This window comes from Perna viridis, chromosome 10 (assembly GCF_037379345.1).
Source record: "Perna viridis isolate PV_CMFRI_1.1 ecotype Kerala chromosome 10, ASM3737934v1, whole genome shotgun sequence".
Classification (NCBI taxonomy): Eukaryota; Metazoa; Mollusca; class Bivalvia; order Mytilida; family Mytilidae; genus Perna; species Perna viridis.
The window spans coordinates 37,225,350-37,243,842 of NC_142454.1; the positions used below are offsets into that span (position 1 = coordinate 37,225,350).

General features: G+C 30.8%; 1 protein-coding gene across 2 annotated transcripts; it reads right to left on the minus strand.

Annotated features, from left to right (window-relative positions):
• Positions 1-207: 207 nt before the first annotated feature.
• On the minus strand, positions 208-14,454 carry LOC148605653 (uncharacterized). 2 transcript variants are annotated; one of them, XM_088548379.1, is made up of 13 exons: positions 14,352-14,426; positions 12,722-12,891; positions 11,372-11,434; positions 10,651-10,713; positions 10,060-10,095; positions 6,503-6,530; positions 5,949-6,004; positions 5,024-5,103; positions 3,826-4,137; positions 3,322-3,437; positions 2,667-2,853; positions 2,067-2,190; positions 208-452 (listed from the first exon to the last, which is right to left on the minus strand). In XM_088548379.1, the coding sequence occupies exons 3-13, from the start codon at positions 11,431-11,433 to the stop codon at positions 386-388; spliced, it is 1,131 nt and encodes a 376-aa protein (XP_088404505.1). In that variant the 5' UTR covers position 11,434; positions 12,722-12,891; positions 14,352-14,426; the 3' UTR covers positions 208-385. The 2 variants fall into 2 exon arrangements, with proteins under 2 accessions (XP_088404505.1, XP_088404504.1); XM_088548378.1 differs by lacking the exon at positions 12,722-12,891 and having other exon boundaries at positions 14,352-14,454.
• Between the last annotated feature and the right edge of the window lie 4,039 nt (positions 14,455-18,493).

Consider the following 18,493-nt stretch of genomic DNA (forward strand, 5'->3'; position numbering starts at 1 on the left):
GCCAACTAGTTGATATTTTATATGGGCTTATGCACATGATACGCTCGTGTCCCAATTTTTTCGTGTTTATATAGAGGATACCATGAAAAACGAAAAAGAAAGACATTTTCGAGTAAGAAACTTTGTACGAAATGATAAAGTTTCCTTAAAGTCGTCTATATTTATAAAACGTCGAAAATATAATAACAGACTGACAAATCAAAAAGACACATTACAATACAGTCACATTATAGTGAACGTATTTTAATCATATCATTCAAGTAAAAAAACAATACATGCTCTAGATATATATAGATTGAAAGAGAAATAGTTGTAACTTATAATATAAAAACTGGATACATTGTTTATCAATCACATGTGTTATTTAAAACAACCCAAGTTGAAATCATAAAGGTAACATTTCTTTAGTCTCTGATTCTACATCCTGGATACGTGGATCCAATGTGGTTTCCCTAGAATAAATGTATAAAACTTCTTTCGATAAATAATATTACAAATACGCTTTTTACAATATATTTTTGCCAACCCCGGACTTGACTTTTTATGAGCAACTCGGTTGGTGTTTCTAGAAAAGCAGAGGACGCTTACCCTACCGATGCACGTGGTCCATGCACCCAGTTTTTAGTGGAGTCCGAGTTGCTCATTTCCTTTTATTACTTTGTATGTATGATTTTAGTTACTTTATTTTCTTTGTTGTGTATGTCTGTTTTCCATGTCTGATCTTTGTCCCTGGATTACATTCTTTTGATTACCGCTATAACTTGGTTCCCTTGATTACTCTTTAATCAAATATAAAAAAAATTATCTATTCTCCACGTCATACATGCATGTTAGAAACGTGTACTGTTAAGTTAGGTACCATAAATATCTACTTGTAACATGGTACATGTATTTAAACCTTACTGAATAAATATATTTGACAACTTCTTGTGTAGTCTGATCTTCAGTAGATACGGAGCAGGAAGAAAGTGCTCACGAGATAAAGATACGGAATTTTTTCAACATTTAAATAAATCCTTATATATTTTCCTGATACATGTACAACTGACCTTTAAAATCAAACATTAAAAAATAACAGCATTTTAAACAAATAATGAACATTTGAACAAATGATGTTTTTATAAATATTTTTTGGCCACCCAGTTTTCAGTGGAGTCCGAGTTGCTCATTTGCTTTTGTTCCTGTGTATGTATGATTTTAGTTACTTTATGTTCTTTGTTGTGTATGTCTGTTTTCCATGTCTGGTCTTTGTCCCTGAATTGCATTCATTTGATTACCGCTATAACCTTGGTTCCCTTGATTACTTGTAATGTAGAGATAGGAAGTTTTATTTAACAACAAAAGGTCGAAATTATATGTAAATCATAGGCGAAAAGAGGATGAATAAGCTTCTCAAGTAGATTGTAACTTGAGTTTTATTAATAAAATACAAAATTGCAATATAGCATTCAATCATTTAATACTTCAAAGAAAAAAAAATATTACACTCATAGAGTTGTTTTTAACTGTTTATGAAATGTTTCTTAGTGCTGAACTGGTTATACCAAATAATCGGATGTAGGCCAATTTACAGTTTTAATAAACCGACAAGCGAAGCGGTTAATGACGTCACATAACAAAACCAGTGTATACAAAACAGCATGGTTTACTCAAAGAGAAACAACCAACGAAAAAACACATTTTACAATTCAAATTAAACTGTTTTTCAATATAAGAAATATTCATAGACAACAATGTTGTCACGTTTAGCCGAAATTCACTTTTTTATTATCAATTATAGTTAATTACGTCAAAAATTTCTTCACCCTCCTTTAACCTAAGAATCACGTTAACAGCTGAATACTAAGGATGTAGAAATTCATTTGGATTACTTCTCAGTATAGTTCATTAGCAGGTTAGCTATTGGAGCTACTGAATATTTCTTCTTTTTTTTGTAATATTTCAAATCATTTTAGTATTGTGGGTTTTGACTTAACACTGGACTAATTGTCTCATGATTTCTTCACCAAAAACAAATGTTGTAACAAAATCTTTCGTATGTCGTAATCAGAGATCAACGGACCTACCTTTTATGATAAATATATGCCTTTCTAGCGGCAAAAAGTGAAAGTGGTGTGATCACCGTTATTATCACGATAATTATAATTATCGTGAGAGGAACGGTGATAATATCGTCATCTTCAAGAATTGCTGGAAATAAAACAAATAACTTCACACAGTAATTGTATGAATACTATAATTATTAAACAGTTCAAGAAGTAATTACTTATTTAGGCTTTTGGATTGAGATAGAGAAAGTAAAAAGGAATCACTGATTTTTCAAATATCAAAGCTAATGGACACTATAATTATGATACAGTTCAAAGAAGTACTTACTTATTTAGGCTTTTTGTCTTGAGATATAGAAACTATGAAAGGAATCGTTAACTTTAAATATTTAATAATCTAAGGTTTTTCATGCACTTTCGATATAAAATCTGAAATAAGCTGCTTACCCGTGTTCTTTAAGATTTACTTAACACAGCCGACATATTGTTTTTCCTTCATGTTACCTTGACATGTTTTTTTAAAAAGTTATTAATATGTTGTATGTATACATAAGGCATCAACCATCAAAATAACATTCTGCTACCAATTAAATCTACTTTTGTCCGGTTTCTACTTACATTCGCAGTTCCTAACGTCAGTCACAATCGAAGAATTAAAGGAAATTTCAGAAACCGTGCAGTTTAAAACTATTCGGTATTCACAGGTACTTGGTAGTGCTAGGGGGTAAGCAGTCATGTTTATTCGAAATAGCTGTTTAAACATCTGTGTACTATTTAATCTAAGTAAGGTATTTTTACCAGCGTTCTGAAATAAAAATAAAGACAAAGCACGGATGGTTAATATCAAAATCTATATAAAAATATCTGATAAAATAGGAAAACAGATGACAGAAAATATACATATAATACAAATTCAAACCTAAAAATGAGTTTAGTATAGGGCAAGTTTTTCAAATGTATTACTCGTGTAAAATTATCTGCAATCTGGAAAAAAATTCTACTGTGTATTCAATATGAAAGACGATTTTTACGGTAATAATGATCATCAAGCATTGAGTGTCAAAAAATTACTCTTTCTGGATACACATATAGCTAAAGGATCGATAATTCACTTATCGACTGATCGTGTTAGAATTGAAATTTAAGGACAGGCCGTTTTCCAAACGAATTTTAGTAATTCAAGTATTTGCGAATAAGGAAGATGGAAGTCAGGTACACGTGTATTTAAGGTTCCAATGATTAGTTTAAAAGCTATCGCATGTATTTAACCAACCTCCAAAATCATATCACAATTTGGTTCTGGATACACTTTATCTATAGAAGATGTGATTTGGGGAAACTCTTTATTGTAATCAACTGTTAAAGTAATTTCTTTTTCCATAGGAATATCTGAAATTTAAAAAGACACCTACTACGCAAGTTAAATATAAACGTGTAAAACACAAAAAAAAGCAAATGAACCCTTTATCTCAACATAAAACATTTCCTTCCTTATCCGCGGACTACACACTTATCGAGATTAATGCCGTCGCAAAACCACACACATACCGACCAAAAGCCGAAGAAATAAAATTATTTCAGAACGTTTGCTAAATATAACAGTATATAATACATGCTATTTATAAGAAAGAAGCGTTAACACCTTAAATACGCATATGTAAATCTGGTACCTTCAAAAGAGCACATAGCCTCACTGTATTATGGTTTTTAAATTATGCAAAACTGTTTTTGCCGACGATAAAACTTATCAATAATAGAAATATGAAATATTACTTACACACAAACGCAGTGATGTCCAGTACATACGATGAAGAGTGAAAACTAAATTCGCAAAAATAAGTATTGAAATCATCTGTCGTGACATTACGAATTGTCAAGGTGGTGTTATAAAAATGCTCATTTTTCTGAAAATGTAAAATGTACTTCTGTTTATCAAACAATGATTTTCCAAAATATATTGGTAGCTTTTCATCACCCTTCAACCACTGAACAAGATCAATTCTATCGTCTGGTTTGTGCTGGTACGAACATTTTAGTTGGAGGTCCTTCCCAAAGTAATTTGTCTCTGTGACTAGGTTCATTTCAACTGCTGCAACAAAAACATGAAACGTTACGACTCTTTGTGTAATACCGACAAGGTGTTATCGACCAAAGACAACATGAATATACACGCGTTGTCATGCTACAGCAACCAAATCATTTACAACGTATGTCTTATCTACAACATATACCAAATTTGAAATCAATCCATACATTGGGAGCCGATTTTTAGTGCTAAAAATTTCTCTAGTATTAGAATTAGTGAAAAATGTCCCACGAAAAAAAGAGGTTGGTATCACACAGTATCAAAAATAGTTTACAGTGATTACGCCATCTATATATAGCCACAATCTATATAAGAAATTAATCCATTCATTTGGGATCCCGGACACGGTGATTCCAAAAGTCCACCCAATCGGGTATAACACAAAAATCTAAACCTATTTGAATAAACGCACTCGACAGAAACGAAACACTACAAAATGTTAAGCGGTACAGTCATTCATTTCGAAAAAAAAATGAACATTGAGTACCAAACGTTAAAAATAGAAAAAAAAATAACTGTTTTATAATCCACGGTGTATGTCTTTTATAGCAATTTGAAAGGACAGTGTCCAAAAGATCACATAAATGTTCTGTGGGATATAACATCGGTAAAAGGAAGGGCAAATTTCTACCAAGAGAGCTATTTTAATCATTCAGTGATCTAGCTAGATTTGTATTGAAATGAGAACCACAATATTTCAAATATCTATATGATATACAGGTCAACATGTAAAACGTATAGTTGAATAACTTTATGTACGCGTTCTATAGCATTCCGGGCATCTGAATAAACGCCAATTTCTGAATATATTGATGTTTCCTTTGAAATTACGAAATAACGATAATACGAAATGACCTTTCAAATTGTTTAGTACAAAGAAAATTCTAACCTTCATCATTGTAGTATGATTGAACTGGCTGTAAGCTCATGAAAAAAAAGAATGCCATTTTTTGTCTTCTACTCGCTAACCTGTAAAATAATATGTTTTCAAATCGCAAGTTGCCAATTTCTTAAGAAGGATGACTTTGTTATAAAATATAAAAGTAGATTTATAAGAAAAATAAACTTATGTCTGCAATTAAAGGTATTTAGCATATCAATCATTGGAGAGATATTAGAAGGACAAAGAAAATACAAAAAAGACACAAAGCTAGTCCCTAAAAACTAAATCACAGCATCCACTTTACACTAAATCAGGATAGAATGAGACCGTTGTATAATCGTCATTTCATACCGACAAGACCTTGAAACAAGTGTGTATGTTTTAACATTAACTATTTACAAAAGCAGCCAGGTAATGTTTGGTATAAAAAATGAGGATTCTAGTTATTATACCATTTTGCATAAAAATACATCAACATTAAGATTGTAAAACCATTCTTATCATTTACTTTTTCCGTGTTGTATGTGTCTGTTTTCCATGTCTGGTCTTTATCCTTGGATTACATTCTTTTGATTTCCGATAGAATCTTGGTTCCTTTGATTACTCTTTAAAAAAACTCTCTCCATAAGAGCTGGCGCCAAAGAAAATTTGTTACTTCCACCAAAGACCTTCAGGGCAAGAAATGCTTTTAATTTGTACAGTATTATAAATGGCCCAAAACGTAATATATATATGTATATATTAATGTAAATATGCATTTACAATTCTAGCGCTGTGCAACTTTAAGATAAATATTTTCCGCTATTCGTTTAACAGTTTCATACAACTTAATTTTGCAGCCATACAGTCTTCGTAGATGATTCACGACATAAGAAAACAATAATGTTACAAATATACTGGACAACTATTGTACTAAAATATAGAAACTTACTTTGTTTTAGCAGTTCGTCTTTGCTTAAATCGGGATCGCTTCAACAGATTGTTACCCTGAAAAATCACAAGTAAATTGTCAATGACCCTTGCATAGATGCAAAATGAAAATCATACCATTAGGTTAAATGGAATTATGTAGGGTATCAATTTGTTAAACGAGATAATACTCCCGAAAACACTAAGACACTTTGACATCTTGTTACTATCAAGTTGCCTTAAGAAATATTCTATAATTTTTCGAAATGACGATGCATTTCGTTATTATTGTATTAAGAAGCCTAGTAGTACCTTTCTTTGGTCTGCAAATTTAATCCGGTATACTCTGAAATTTTGGCTTAATAAGAAATCTCATTTTACTTTTTTAAAGCCTGTGGTCATGTGAAAACAATTCAAGTACTGATGAAACATGCCATCTGATTGGATAACAAATTCTTCATATATAAAAAAAAATATATTACTAATTTCGTATTATCATAAATTGTATACGGAATTATCACAATGAAATCTCATTTTTCTATAAAATCTCTAGGAAAAAAGTTCCCTACTACTTACCAATTTTGTTGGGAGATTTTTCGAGCGTCTACAATGTAAATGGACATTTATAACACCAACAAAAAAACAAAATACTGCGTTTCCATAATATATCACTACAGATGATTCAATGGAAAATCTGTTCAAATTTACTGCTTAACATAGAACAAAATATTAATTCCTTCAGGTATGAAAGCTTCTTCGTCAAATTGAGCCAAACATTAGCCAAAACGATACATGTAAGTTACGAAAAATGTAGTGTGCTGTTTTGCTAAAAAATGTGGATGCTGAAAAATATGGTTAGCAATGCAGGTTTTTTTTTATTATTATTTAATCTCTATGAAACGGCTAAGAAATTTTTTTTTCTTTTCTAAAATGATGTGTGGGACACTTTTTTGTTTCAAAAACAACAATTCATAAAACACTTCGCATGGTGCAAATTGAAATGATCGACTGCTGAGCTCTAATCTTCGCAGTCATCATCACAACATTCAAGCTTTACACGGCTCTAAAAATGGATTGTGATTATTTCTTTTTTTTTTTTTACAAAAGAAGCTTTATAAAAGAACTGAAATTGATAAAAACAATTTTTACACATAGGAAATGTGTGATTTATGCCCCAAAATAGGCTTAATTTTACCTTTTGACCACTAATTTCAATACAAATTTGTGACATAACTCTTTAAAACATTCCCAATTTTCCTTATGCAGTATGGAACCTTGTCATACAATTTCATCGTTTTACTCACCATTGTCAGGAAATACAAAAAAGTTTGTTTTAACCCCTTTTGCCACAAAAACAATTCATATTATCACCCCAAAATCAATTGCTGCCTGCCCTTGGTGTTATTGTACCTTGTTTTACATTTTACATTTAAATTTAGCAAATTGTCATGAAACTAGAAAAATGGTACTTTTGTTTTCTTTTTCAGCTTTTAATTCATTGACAAATAGGACGATAACTTCTTAAATCAATCTTGTTACATGTTCATAGAGATATACATTTATACTTAAGTTATATAAATAGTTTATTCTTGATTTGGTTTTTTTCTTGGGTTCTAATTCATGAATGATTCGGGCCATTAATACAAAAAATCAATAATAACCGACCCTGAGGTATAAAATACCATTGTAAAATTTAACCAAGTTCCACCAACTAATATTCGAGTTTTGCGCAAAATCAAAATGTCTGCAGACGACAAGGATGGCAAAAACCGCCAAAATGTGCGGTAGGGAAAAGAACAAAATAGTCTTCATTTTGCTTATTATTACTGTAAAGCTGTGTCCTTTTTTTCTAATATAAGTTTATGAGATATTCCTATAATTATACCATGGGCACTCTGATTTGTTATATAATATACTACATTATTTTGGTTTTTTTTTAAAAATGTCCAGGGCTTATATATAGATTTGAAAAGTCGCGACAAGATATTGCCTTAAATACACTCTGTACATACATATCTGTACATTACAAAATTCACAAATTATAGAAGAAACATAAGTGTAAAATTCCTTACAATTGTTAAGCAATGAAGGTTGACAACCACCAAATACTTTCACCTCTTCAACCGACGTTCATGCACAATTCCATGCAAAATATCTACTCTAATACAGCTATTTCTAATTTTGTTGCTAACTGAAGTAGTTACTGACATTATATATTGTTCTTAATTATAGGATTTACAAGAACTTGAAAGAAGTAGCTATATTAAAAGCTACAAACGAGGTGAAACCTGTGGACAACACAACAATACAAAAGACAAAGAACGACACCAAAAAATCTTGTGTAAAAAAGAAAAAAACAAACAGCGCAAGTGCTAATTAGTGCATTAATCGGGCTTCATCTTTAAGATTTGAAAATGTATTCTAGTTACCAATCGTTCATGACATAACAAAATAACTTGACTTTTTACTTCTGTTTGACATTACTTTACAAAGGTGTAAAATTATTTTAAAAAGTTTTAAAAATGAAAAGTGTACTGTAAGGAAGTTTCCTTTTAACTATCAGTCCAAGAAACTTAAATGAAAAAATGACTTACCAAAAATACATGGCGTATTGTGTCTCAAATACAAGTACTAATTGTATAAATAATTTTAAAAATCATTCATACTTTTTATAAGTACCTTCGACTCACTAAGTCACTAGCAATTTACTACAAGTTTTAGCTATACCAAATAAATGAACTTTATTTCCTTACCTGGCGGTTAATAGGAAAATTGTCTAAGAAGTGGACATAATTGTACGTAAATATAAACTAGGGAAGTTATTTGTGCGCTACTGTATTAGATATATACGTATTTATTGACAACAGAACAAGGAACATGCATAGGATGATTTCGTAAAATTCATGCCGTAATACTTTGGATATCAACATAATAAAAACAAGGTCTGTTAGTCTCGTCACATAAATATGATAGAACTTGAAATGCATAACGAGAAGCATAAGCGAAAATGTTCAATCTAGATACTTCTAATGAAATTTGATGATAATTTACTTGCAACATTTTTCAATTTTTAGGGGAAGTAAATGCATTCGAAACTTACAGACCTTAGCAGGCAAATTTTCATGCATAGAAGTTTTGTCTGTGTTTTCATCAGTTACTTACATTTAGATTGTATTGTCAGCTTAAACCAGTAAAGAACATTAATATCTATGCAGATAATCAACAAAGCTATTTCTTAACATTTAAAATGCTTTAAGTTTCATAAAACCAACATTAAATCTTAGACATACACAAAATCAGATTTTGTCATGTAGTGTTATGACCAGGACTTATCTAAAACTAATACTCGAAAAATGTTCGAGTAAACACAAACAATATCTATAGTATTTCTTGGGCTATCACAAAAAGGAAGGTTACAACTTTTATTTCTGTAGTTTTTAGGGAAATCTAATTTTGACAAATGGCAGATTAGCTTCACGTCCACAGTTCAATTGAGCTAAATACGTAGATGGAAGTTGACTTCGCTGAATTACAAGAACAATTGTATTTTGTGTTTTTTTTTTTTTTTTTTTTTTTGTTTTTGTTTTTTTTTTGTTTTGTTTTGTTTTGTTTTTTTTTTTGTCATAAATGACTTTGTTTTGTATCTTTAAATACTGACTATTCTTATTATGCAAAACAATCTAAAAAATAGTTATTGTGTGCAAGATATAGTTGTACATTTTTAAAAAGTATAATTCTTCAATATATTTGTCAAATGTTAATAACATCTTAATGAATAGAAAAAAATAAATGAACAATTTTACTAATTATAAAATGATATCTGTTTAAAACTTATACCCTTTGGATTTCTACATTGTTTTGATTTAGACAACTGTATTGTTTACAAAGATTTCAAAATACATCTAAATAATACAATAGACTTAAAAGTGTTTGTCTTAAACAGTTCTCCCGATTTTCAGGGTTCGGATTTGAATGATTTTACTGTTTTTCTTTGTCCAGCTTTATAAATTGTACAGGTTCAAGTAATTTTATGCTATAATTAATATTTGCCGTGGTGGAAAACGATCATGACTTTTTTCACTATCATCTGTACAAACAAGTTCAGTTTGGAAATTAATTCATGTATGTTTTACCTTTTTATTTTGTTCCAATCTTTACTTCTTCCATTGCTAAGAATAAAAGAACGAAAGTACATGTTGACTATTATTGGAATGAAACAATTATAATTATAGCTAGAAATTAAAGTATTCCTTTTCGTTAATGCGATATTTATAACTTTTGGGTTGAATTCGCATAATCAGTAGTTATTTAATTCAAAAACCGGAGTTACAAATCATAAAGCTGGCTGGTCAACAAATCAAGTTGGATCATTTGCCAGCGCTATAATTTCTAAGACAATAAGGAGAATTGGTTATCATATAGACCATTATCTTACTACATTTATGATAAAGGATGACTTTGAAGTGCACAAAATATAAGAAGCTCATTATCTGCTTGCAAGATACATTTCAAAAGTTTCTTGCGCTTTTATACGTAAAATTGTCCATAAAGAATTTTCAAATCACAAAAGACCTTTTTGTGTGTACTTCATCAATATATGATACAATTCATTGTTCGCCCGTAGAAGCTAAAACAATATAAAACTATATAGAAATAAAAGAAGCACATTGTTCTAGTCGAAAATTATAACAACTGTAATTATAATAGTCAATTAAAATAAATACCTAGGATTATTCCTGAATTTGTTTTCCTTGTATTCTCTTGAGGATGGAACTTTGTCTTTCAACCTTCGAAAGAAGAAAACAAAAACGACATAACTGTACGCAATTTGCGGGAACAGTAAATATAATTTTGATATACCCTAAGGCACAATTTCATGTACTACAAATTCAACAATGTTGTCCAATATGGAAATTGCCTCAAAATCAGAAATCTAAATGCTCATTTTGATTCATATCAACATAGCAAACAAAACCAAGTATTTATGATTTGAAATAAATCTCCTTCAAAAAGATAAAGATATTAGCAATTTACAATTTTTTCCAAACATATTATTTTGATTCCTATACAACCGAATTATTAATTAAATTTTCAAAGAGATGCTTTGAGTAATACTAAAACCAAGTGACTACGACGATGATAGGCCGATCATTGTATGATTGCAAGCTTAGCCTATGTAATTTTATCATTTAATTTTCCTATCTAAGAAGGTGTTACAAATTTTCTATGTTTTGCATCACTAAATTGAAACGGATAAAAAATCATACAGATTTAAATTTCATTTTTAAAGAACTTCATTTTATCGATTGTATCATTATATAGTTATTCAACGAATATGTCAAAATGTGATGTGATAATAATAGAACCAAATCTACACGTGTCGTTCATCGCTTTATAGGCTACCTTTTTACTTCACTTATCAATAATAGAAATTATGATAGATACCTTGGACAATTCCCATTCAGGCGCAGATTGTATTCTTGTTGCGGTGGAACTTTATCAAACATGCTGCAATACAGAATATATAAGGTTTGAGTCGTTAAAAAATCGTATTAAAGTTTACTACTGGTTTAGCAGAGAAAAAAAAGAAAGTTTTATTGTATGGGAAATATATGTATTCCCACAAATTTAACTTGATCTTGGACTATACGAGAATATTTTTGGTATTTTGGTACTTTTCTGTGTACTGTAAAGTCAACATGACGGATCTGCAAGATAGATTCCAGGCAGTATGACGAACTGAGACTACAACATTCTTAAATAAGACCAAAAACGCATGTAGTTAAGACGAAAGTGATACCGTTTGTATATAACGGTATATTTTTTATATATATAAACACAATAGAGTAAGATTTAAAATATGTACAGTATAACAGTGGTATATTTTTAAATCGAAAATAGGACAAGGAATTTTAGATTGTTTACTTGCCAAAGCTTGTCGAGACTACACAGACGTTTTGTGTCACGCCAGAATTCTAACAAATAGGTTTCTGGAGCAGGGATATGTTGCTACAAGATTGAAGTCATCACTACAAAAGTTTAATGGCCGTCATCATGAACTCGTGGATCGTTACGGTGTATCGATCTGCGCCATGAAAACTTATTTGTTCAACGTGTTATAGTTTTCCTGTCCTCTTTTGTCTACCCCGGACTTGACTTTTTATGAGCAACTCTGCATGTGTTTCTAGAAAAGCAGAGGACGCTTACCCTACCGGTGCACCTGGTCCATGCTCCCAGTTTTTAGTGGAGTTCGAGTTGCTTATTTGCTTATGTTACTTTGTATATATGATTTTAGTTACTCTATTTTCTTGTGTATGTCTGTTTTCCGCAATAACCTTGGTTCCTTGATTACTCTTTACATTTGTGTTTTAGGTTTCCAGTATTTCTTGTACTAAAACTGTAAACCTTGAATTTTATGCAGACATGGATTTTTAGTGACGGACCAGGCCTACACCCCCTAAAATTCTGGAAAAAAATCTGTGATAACATTTTCCTTTTGTTAAATACATTGTATATGAAAATAGTAAAGATTACTTGGTATTACATTTTAATTTCTTGTGGCTAAAGTGATTATTATTTTAGAGACTCGAGTTTGTTTTAACTGCATGACACAAGTGAATATGCCAAAAGCTTTTCTGATTGTAACTTGAAAGCTCGCTGCCACCTTCACAAATGTCTGTTGATTCGTAATTTGTTTATGTCATTTTGTTGTTGTTGTTATATTGTACTGTAAAACAAACTACATATTTCCTTCGGCAGTTTTGTATATATACACAAGCATTTCCATATACAAACACCAAATGCAGGAGATGAAGACACACTGTTGCACAGGTAGATGTAGGTCCAAAAAGATGCAGAACAGACTGTTTCTGTAGTCTCCTTTATCTCGAGCTCTGGTGGATATATTGACGGTAACCGTTTTCCGGAAGCAGAATTGTTGATGGACAATAAATCATCAATTATATCTGTATGTAAAGTTAAAGGATTTGGCATGTTTTATTTTTTTTATTCTTTACGAGGACCTGAAGTAATTCATTCTCGTATGAATATAGAAACAAATTGGCTAGGAGAGGAGCACAGTTAGTGCCCATTGGAATGCCAAATTGTTGAGAAATAGCTTCTCCGAATGTGACAATGAGGAAATCAAGCATATCGCAAATCTGGTTTTCTGTATAGCACACTTTGCCTGTCTGCAATGTTTTAGAATTATATGTGGATTTGTAACCAAGAACAACATAACGTTTTGAAACAGCAAAAGACTTACGAATAAGCCTTTCAAACGAGATTTCAATTTATAATGTAGTAACGTAGTGTAAACAATTGAGAAGTCAAAAGTTTGGAGAGAACTAATTTCCGAAAAGCTGCGGGATTTTAGGTTTTGAAGTAAATCTTTAGAATTTTTGAGAATCCACATATGTTACTACTACAGTAGGTTGTATTGCAAAACGCATGTAGTCCATCCTTTCACTGCGGACAATTTTTTTGTAGGATGAATTGGCATCTCCTAGGTAGAACAAGATGAAGATCCTGCCATATACCTTTGTTAGTTTGGATTCTTATGAAGTTTGGGAATCCAATACAAGTAAGGTAAGTTCTCACATTTGTTTCGATGTTGAGAGAAGACATGAAGGACTTATTTAGATTTCATCTTTATCAACAGTAGTACGTTTGTATGTGACATTACCTGGGATGTTACAATCAATGTCCAATTCCTTAATAAGGCAACTAGTAATGAGGTAATGTTGTTTGAAGCTTTGTTCGTAGGATCGATAACATATTTCTAAAGTAGTGAACTCGGTCATTTACGGTACATTTAAAGGCTTTGATTTAACTTTACTTAAGAGAACAAAGATATTAAATTGAAAATAAAACAGTATTATATATTATATTTCTAAGATTTGTAACAAAAAAAATATACTCCATTCAGACAAATGAAAATCAGTGTCTACTTTCGATTTTCATATGAACAAGTAGACAATAGATTATATATTTGTTAAAAACTTGTGAATTTCCCTTTTAAATGAGATTACGTTTCATGATATGCACATTTGATCATATTTTATGATTTGAACATACAGAGGACAAATAATTACAAATATTGTAAACTTGTATGTGAAACCAGGAAGTTGGTAGATAAGGGAACAAATTACATGTAAGTCATAAATTGAAAAGAAAATTAAAATTTCAAAATGCTTTATATTTATCTAATTCGTTTTTTTTTCCTCTTAGATATATATTTTAAAAAAAAAAGAACAGACATATTAAAGAGAAACCGATTTAATTACATTTTTTACTTTCGATATCGTAACTGAACACTATCAAAAGTGGCGCAATTGATTAATTTATGTATTTAAAATACAAAAATAGTTTAATTAAAGTTCTTCACATTTAACAAATCTAACAAAATTACTCCTAAAAGTCTTACTTTATGATTTTTGTCTTGTGTCCATTTAAGTCGTAGTTTTCAAGTAATATGGTATGCGTTGGAATTTTGTTGGCAAATTTTCAACTGTACCTGTTTAACTATCATTCGTGCATTTGATAAAAGGTAAAATAATTTTCAGGTCAAAAGTACATTTTACAAACTATTTCAATGTATTCAAACTTCAAACTACTGACTAAATTTTAATTCATTGAATCTTGGTTTCCTTGATTACACGTTTATAATTTATTAATGGTACCAAACAATAAAAACAACAAACAAGGTTCAATTTACATTTTGAACTCCGATTAAAATCTGCATGTCTGATTATCCGTCCTCACTGAACTCCTTTTAACAAGTTGTCTATTCTCATATTCTAGTCTGAAAGTTTTAGAAAACATGATCATTGATGAATAATTAGACTATGTACTAATACATTCATGAAATGAGTTTACAGACATTAGCATTTTTTTGTTTTTCTATGCATGATACCTCTAACCTTAGTAATTTAATTTTTATTGAGGTTGGAAAGGAGTTGCTTTCATATCAGAAGTGAACAAAACGACAGATTATGGCCGTCATTACTCGTGGATCGCTATGGTGTATCCATCTGCGCCATGAAAACTTATTTGTTCAACGTGTCATAGATTTCCTTTCCTCTTTTGTCTACCCCGGACTTGACTTTTTATGAGCAACTCGGCGGGTGTTTCTAGAAAAGCAGAGGACGCTTATCCTACCGGTGCACCTGGTCTATGCTCCCAGTTTTTAGTGGAGTCCGAGTTGCTCATTTACTTTTGTTACTTTGTATGTATGATATTAGTTACTCTATGTTCTTAGATGTGTATGTCTGTTTTCCATGTCTTGTCTTTGTCCCTGGATTACATTCTTTTGATTACTATAACCTTGGTTCCCTTGATTACTCTTTCAATCCTTATTTTTTTCTGAATTCTTAAAATCATATAATAACTTTTTTAAAGTCAATTTAGTTATTATTCTTTACTGGTCAGAGAGTAGATCTCGCCGTTTTCTAGACAAAAATCAATTCTCGCCAATCGGCTTATCAAAATTGTATTACTAAATGAAAATCTTTGTATGATAGCTCATTCCAGAGAGCAAATTAGCAGCAATCCGTTAGATGTTTCTTTTTACTAAATTCTTGAGCATGAAATTGTTTCCAGAACGAAAAATTGGTTGGCGAGAAATACTTGCTGGTGAGATCCACCCCTTGACCAGTATACATCATTAGGAAAGGTGATCGTGAATATTTCTTTTCTATATAGAAATTGATGTTTTTGATCATATTTGTCAGGGATCTAGTTTCTTACACTTCATATAATAATTCTATGTATTTTGACTGGATACCTCTTTTTATTGCACTAAATTCAATTTAATTTTATTTCTAATTGTATCAAGCATACAATTTTGATATCTCCTATGCAAGATTATCTTTATGCACGTTTTCTTGTAAGTTCTTTCTTTTGCTATAAAGATTTGTATTGAATACTAAAGTATACTTTCGATCACATCAGAGAATGTTCATATGATTTCTTATTAATGTCTTCGTTAACCTGTTATTTGTGTTCCCAATGTTGCGAATTATAGCCCCAGGCTTGACTATTTAATGTTATGCAAACATCTCTGTCTTCTTTGTGTCAGTTTTCCTAAACGTCACTCGAAGTTAAAACATATATTTCTGCCATATGTACAAGGGTGTTTAAGAAAGTTATTTTCGTTCGTAAAGTTAATTGTGAATTGTTAGTCATACAAAATAGTTCATGCACTTGCTATATTAGTCCATTATATTAATGGAATCAACCATTTCTGAATTGCTTAGAGAATAAAGTGTTCTCTTTGTATTCTGTATAATTTTCTACATTCTTTGATCAAATAGATAGACTGATGCAGTTGTTTCACCTAAATCTAACTGTTGTCTATGTGTCAATTGCTTTTGAAATTGTGTCCTCCTCGAGACCTTACTTCTGTTAGGAAAGGCCTTTTTTCTGTTAATTGTATTTCTCCCAGATTTTACATTTCATATATAGTGTAGATTGCTGTAATGGAATATTTCTACTTCTGTATTATTCGTGGCCCCATACAATACGATTCTTGTAGAGTCTCTCAGAATTCTTGACCTTTCCTCTCTATTTGTGTTATTCCAATGTTAGGAAATTTCTTAAATAAGCTCCTTCTGTCCGATTCATTGACCAAATTTTCTTTAATTTGACTTTGGAGTTTTAGTTGTCTTTGATTACATTTACATTTACACTGATTTAACTCCAGTTTCTTTAACTTAGCAATAGGTCTCTTTTTATGACACCTCTGTATTTCTGACCACACATCTTCAAAAATTGCTAATGATTTCAATGACATCAAGAGTGTCATCTTATTTTTGTGCAATTTCAACAGATGAGAATTATTTATCTACAATTACATTCATGCATTTCATCGGGTTCTTAACAGTTGAATTGAAAGAGTAATCAATGGAACCAAGGTTATAGCAGTAATCAAAAGAATGTAATCCAGGGACAACGACCAGACATGGAAAACAGACATATACAACAAAGAACGTTAAGTAACTAAAATCATACATACAAATTAACAAACGCAAATGAGCAAACTCGGACTACACTTAAAACTGGGATCATGGACCAGGTGAACCGGTAGGGTAAGCATCCTCTGCTTTTTTAAAAACACCGCCAAGTTGCTCATAAAAAGTCAAGTCCAGGGTAGACAAACGACGAAAGGAAAACTATGCCCAGTTGAATAAATCAGTTTTCATGGTGCAGATAAATACACCATAACGATCCACGTTATGGCGTATACTTAGTATAAAGGGAGTTAACATGTAATTACCGTCATGTGAAATAATGTTGTGGATCTTCGTACTGCGTGTACCACTTTTTAGTATATGTTAGTGACTCAAATGCGTACTGTTAAACATCGAAAATGCTGGTCTTTTTAGTAGCAGACACTACAGCGTGCAGATGTCGATATTTCATAATTCAATATAAAAAGATTTTGAACAGCTTAAACGCAGTTAGTTCACGTCGGTCATAGAGAAAATCATTATTTGTTTGGCTATGGATTACAATTAATGTGTCACTTAAAACTAGTAACACAAGTTCAGTCAAGTTTCAGATTAGTGACCTACTTACATCTTCAGATTTGTGTCACATAGATAAAGAGTATTAAATCAAATGAAAACTTATAAAATAAAGGCTTATGGAAATCATTTTTTTTTCTTATTTGGTACATGGTTTTATTTAAAAAAAACCTTCACAACAGGTTCAATAATTAACATCGTGCGGCCACATATTTTACATCAATACAAAAACAATTGTGTGCAATAATCATTGCATTAAAATGTGGTTTGATTATTTGAGTTAGTGAGAAAACTCTTGCATCTGTTATGTCAGAAGTTTGATCCAGTCACGTACTTTGTGTTAATAAAAATATCAGAAGAAGTTATATATACTTTCGTTTAAACTTGTCCTCTTCAAACAAGATGAAAGGGTATAATGATGGACACCAAGATTTTAGCGGAAATCAAAAGAATGTAATAAGACAAAGACGACAGTGTCATGCCACGATCGCAAATAAATAAGAACTGCCTGAAAAATCCATTTCTAGCCTATAAGGGCAACAACTCTAATGAGCAATTGCCCTGCAATACGGTTCGAAAAACGTGCACAACTTTATCTAGTAAAATGAAAAAATATGTTATCTATAGTAGTGCTAATTTAATCATCAATGATTTATTTTGATTTTGAGTGATTTTAAAAGTATTGCCTTATCTATACCTAAAAAAAGGCATTTATACATGTATTTAACATTTTCCATGACAAATAAACTGCGTTTGATTTAAATTTTTGATCTGTCATTTAGTTGAGAAATAGTATTATCAACTGTATTGGATTGAAAAATCAAATGTTTAAAAGCTGAAGAGATTTTCTTTAGAACTTTTAAACAGTTCATTCCGTTTTTAGCATATAAAATATAACAATAATAAATTAACGAACTTTGAATTTTACTATTCTGAGCAATCAATTACAGGAAGTCAAATTGAATTAACTTCAGTTACCTTATGCTGAGAAGAGAAACATGGCCAAGAATGTCCTTATCATCAATAAAATACTTAGAAATAA

Excerpts from the sequence above, each read along its gene's own strand:
- LOC148605653 (XM_088548378.1), bottom strand. The coding sequence starts at position 11,433 with ATGTTTGATAAAGTTCCACCGCAACAAGAATACAATCTGCGCCTGAAT. Across the intron at positions 6,531-10,059 it reads GATTGGAACAAAATAAAAAG|ACGCTCGAAAAATCTCCCAA; the intron begins GTAAAACATACA and ends TTTACATTGTAG. Across the intron at positions 453-2,066 it reads GCATATATTTATCATAAAAG|GGAAACCACATTGGATCCAC; the intron begins GTAGGTCCGTTG and ends CATTTATTCTAG.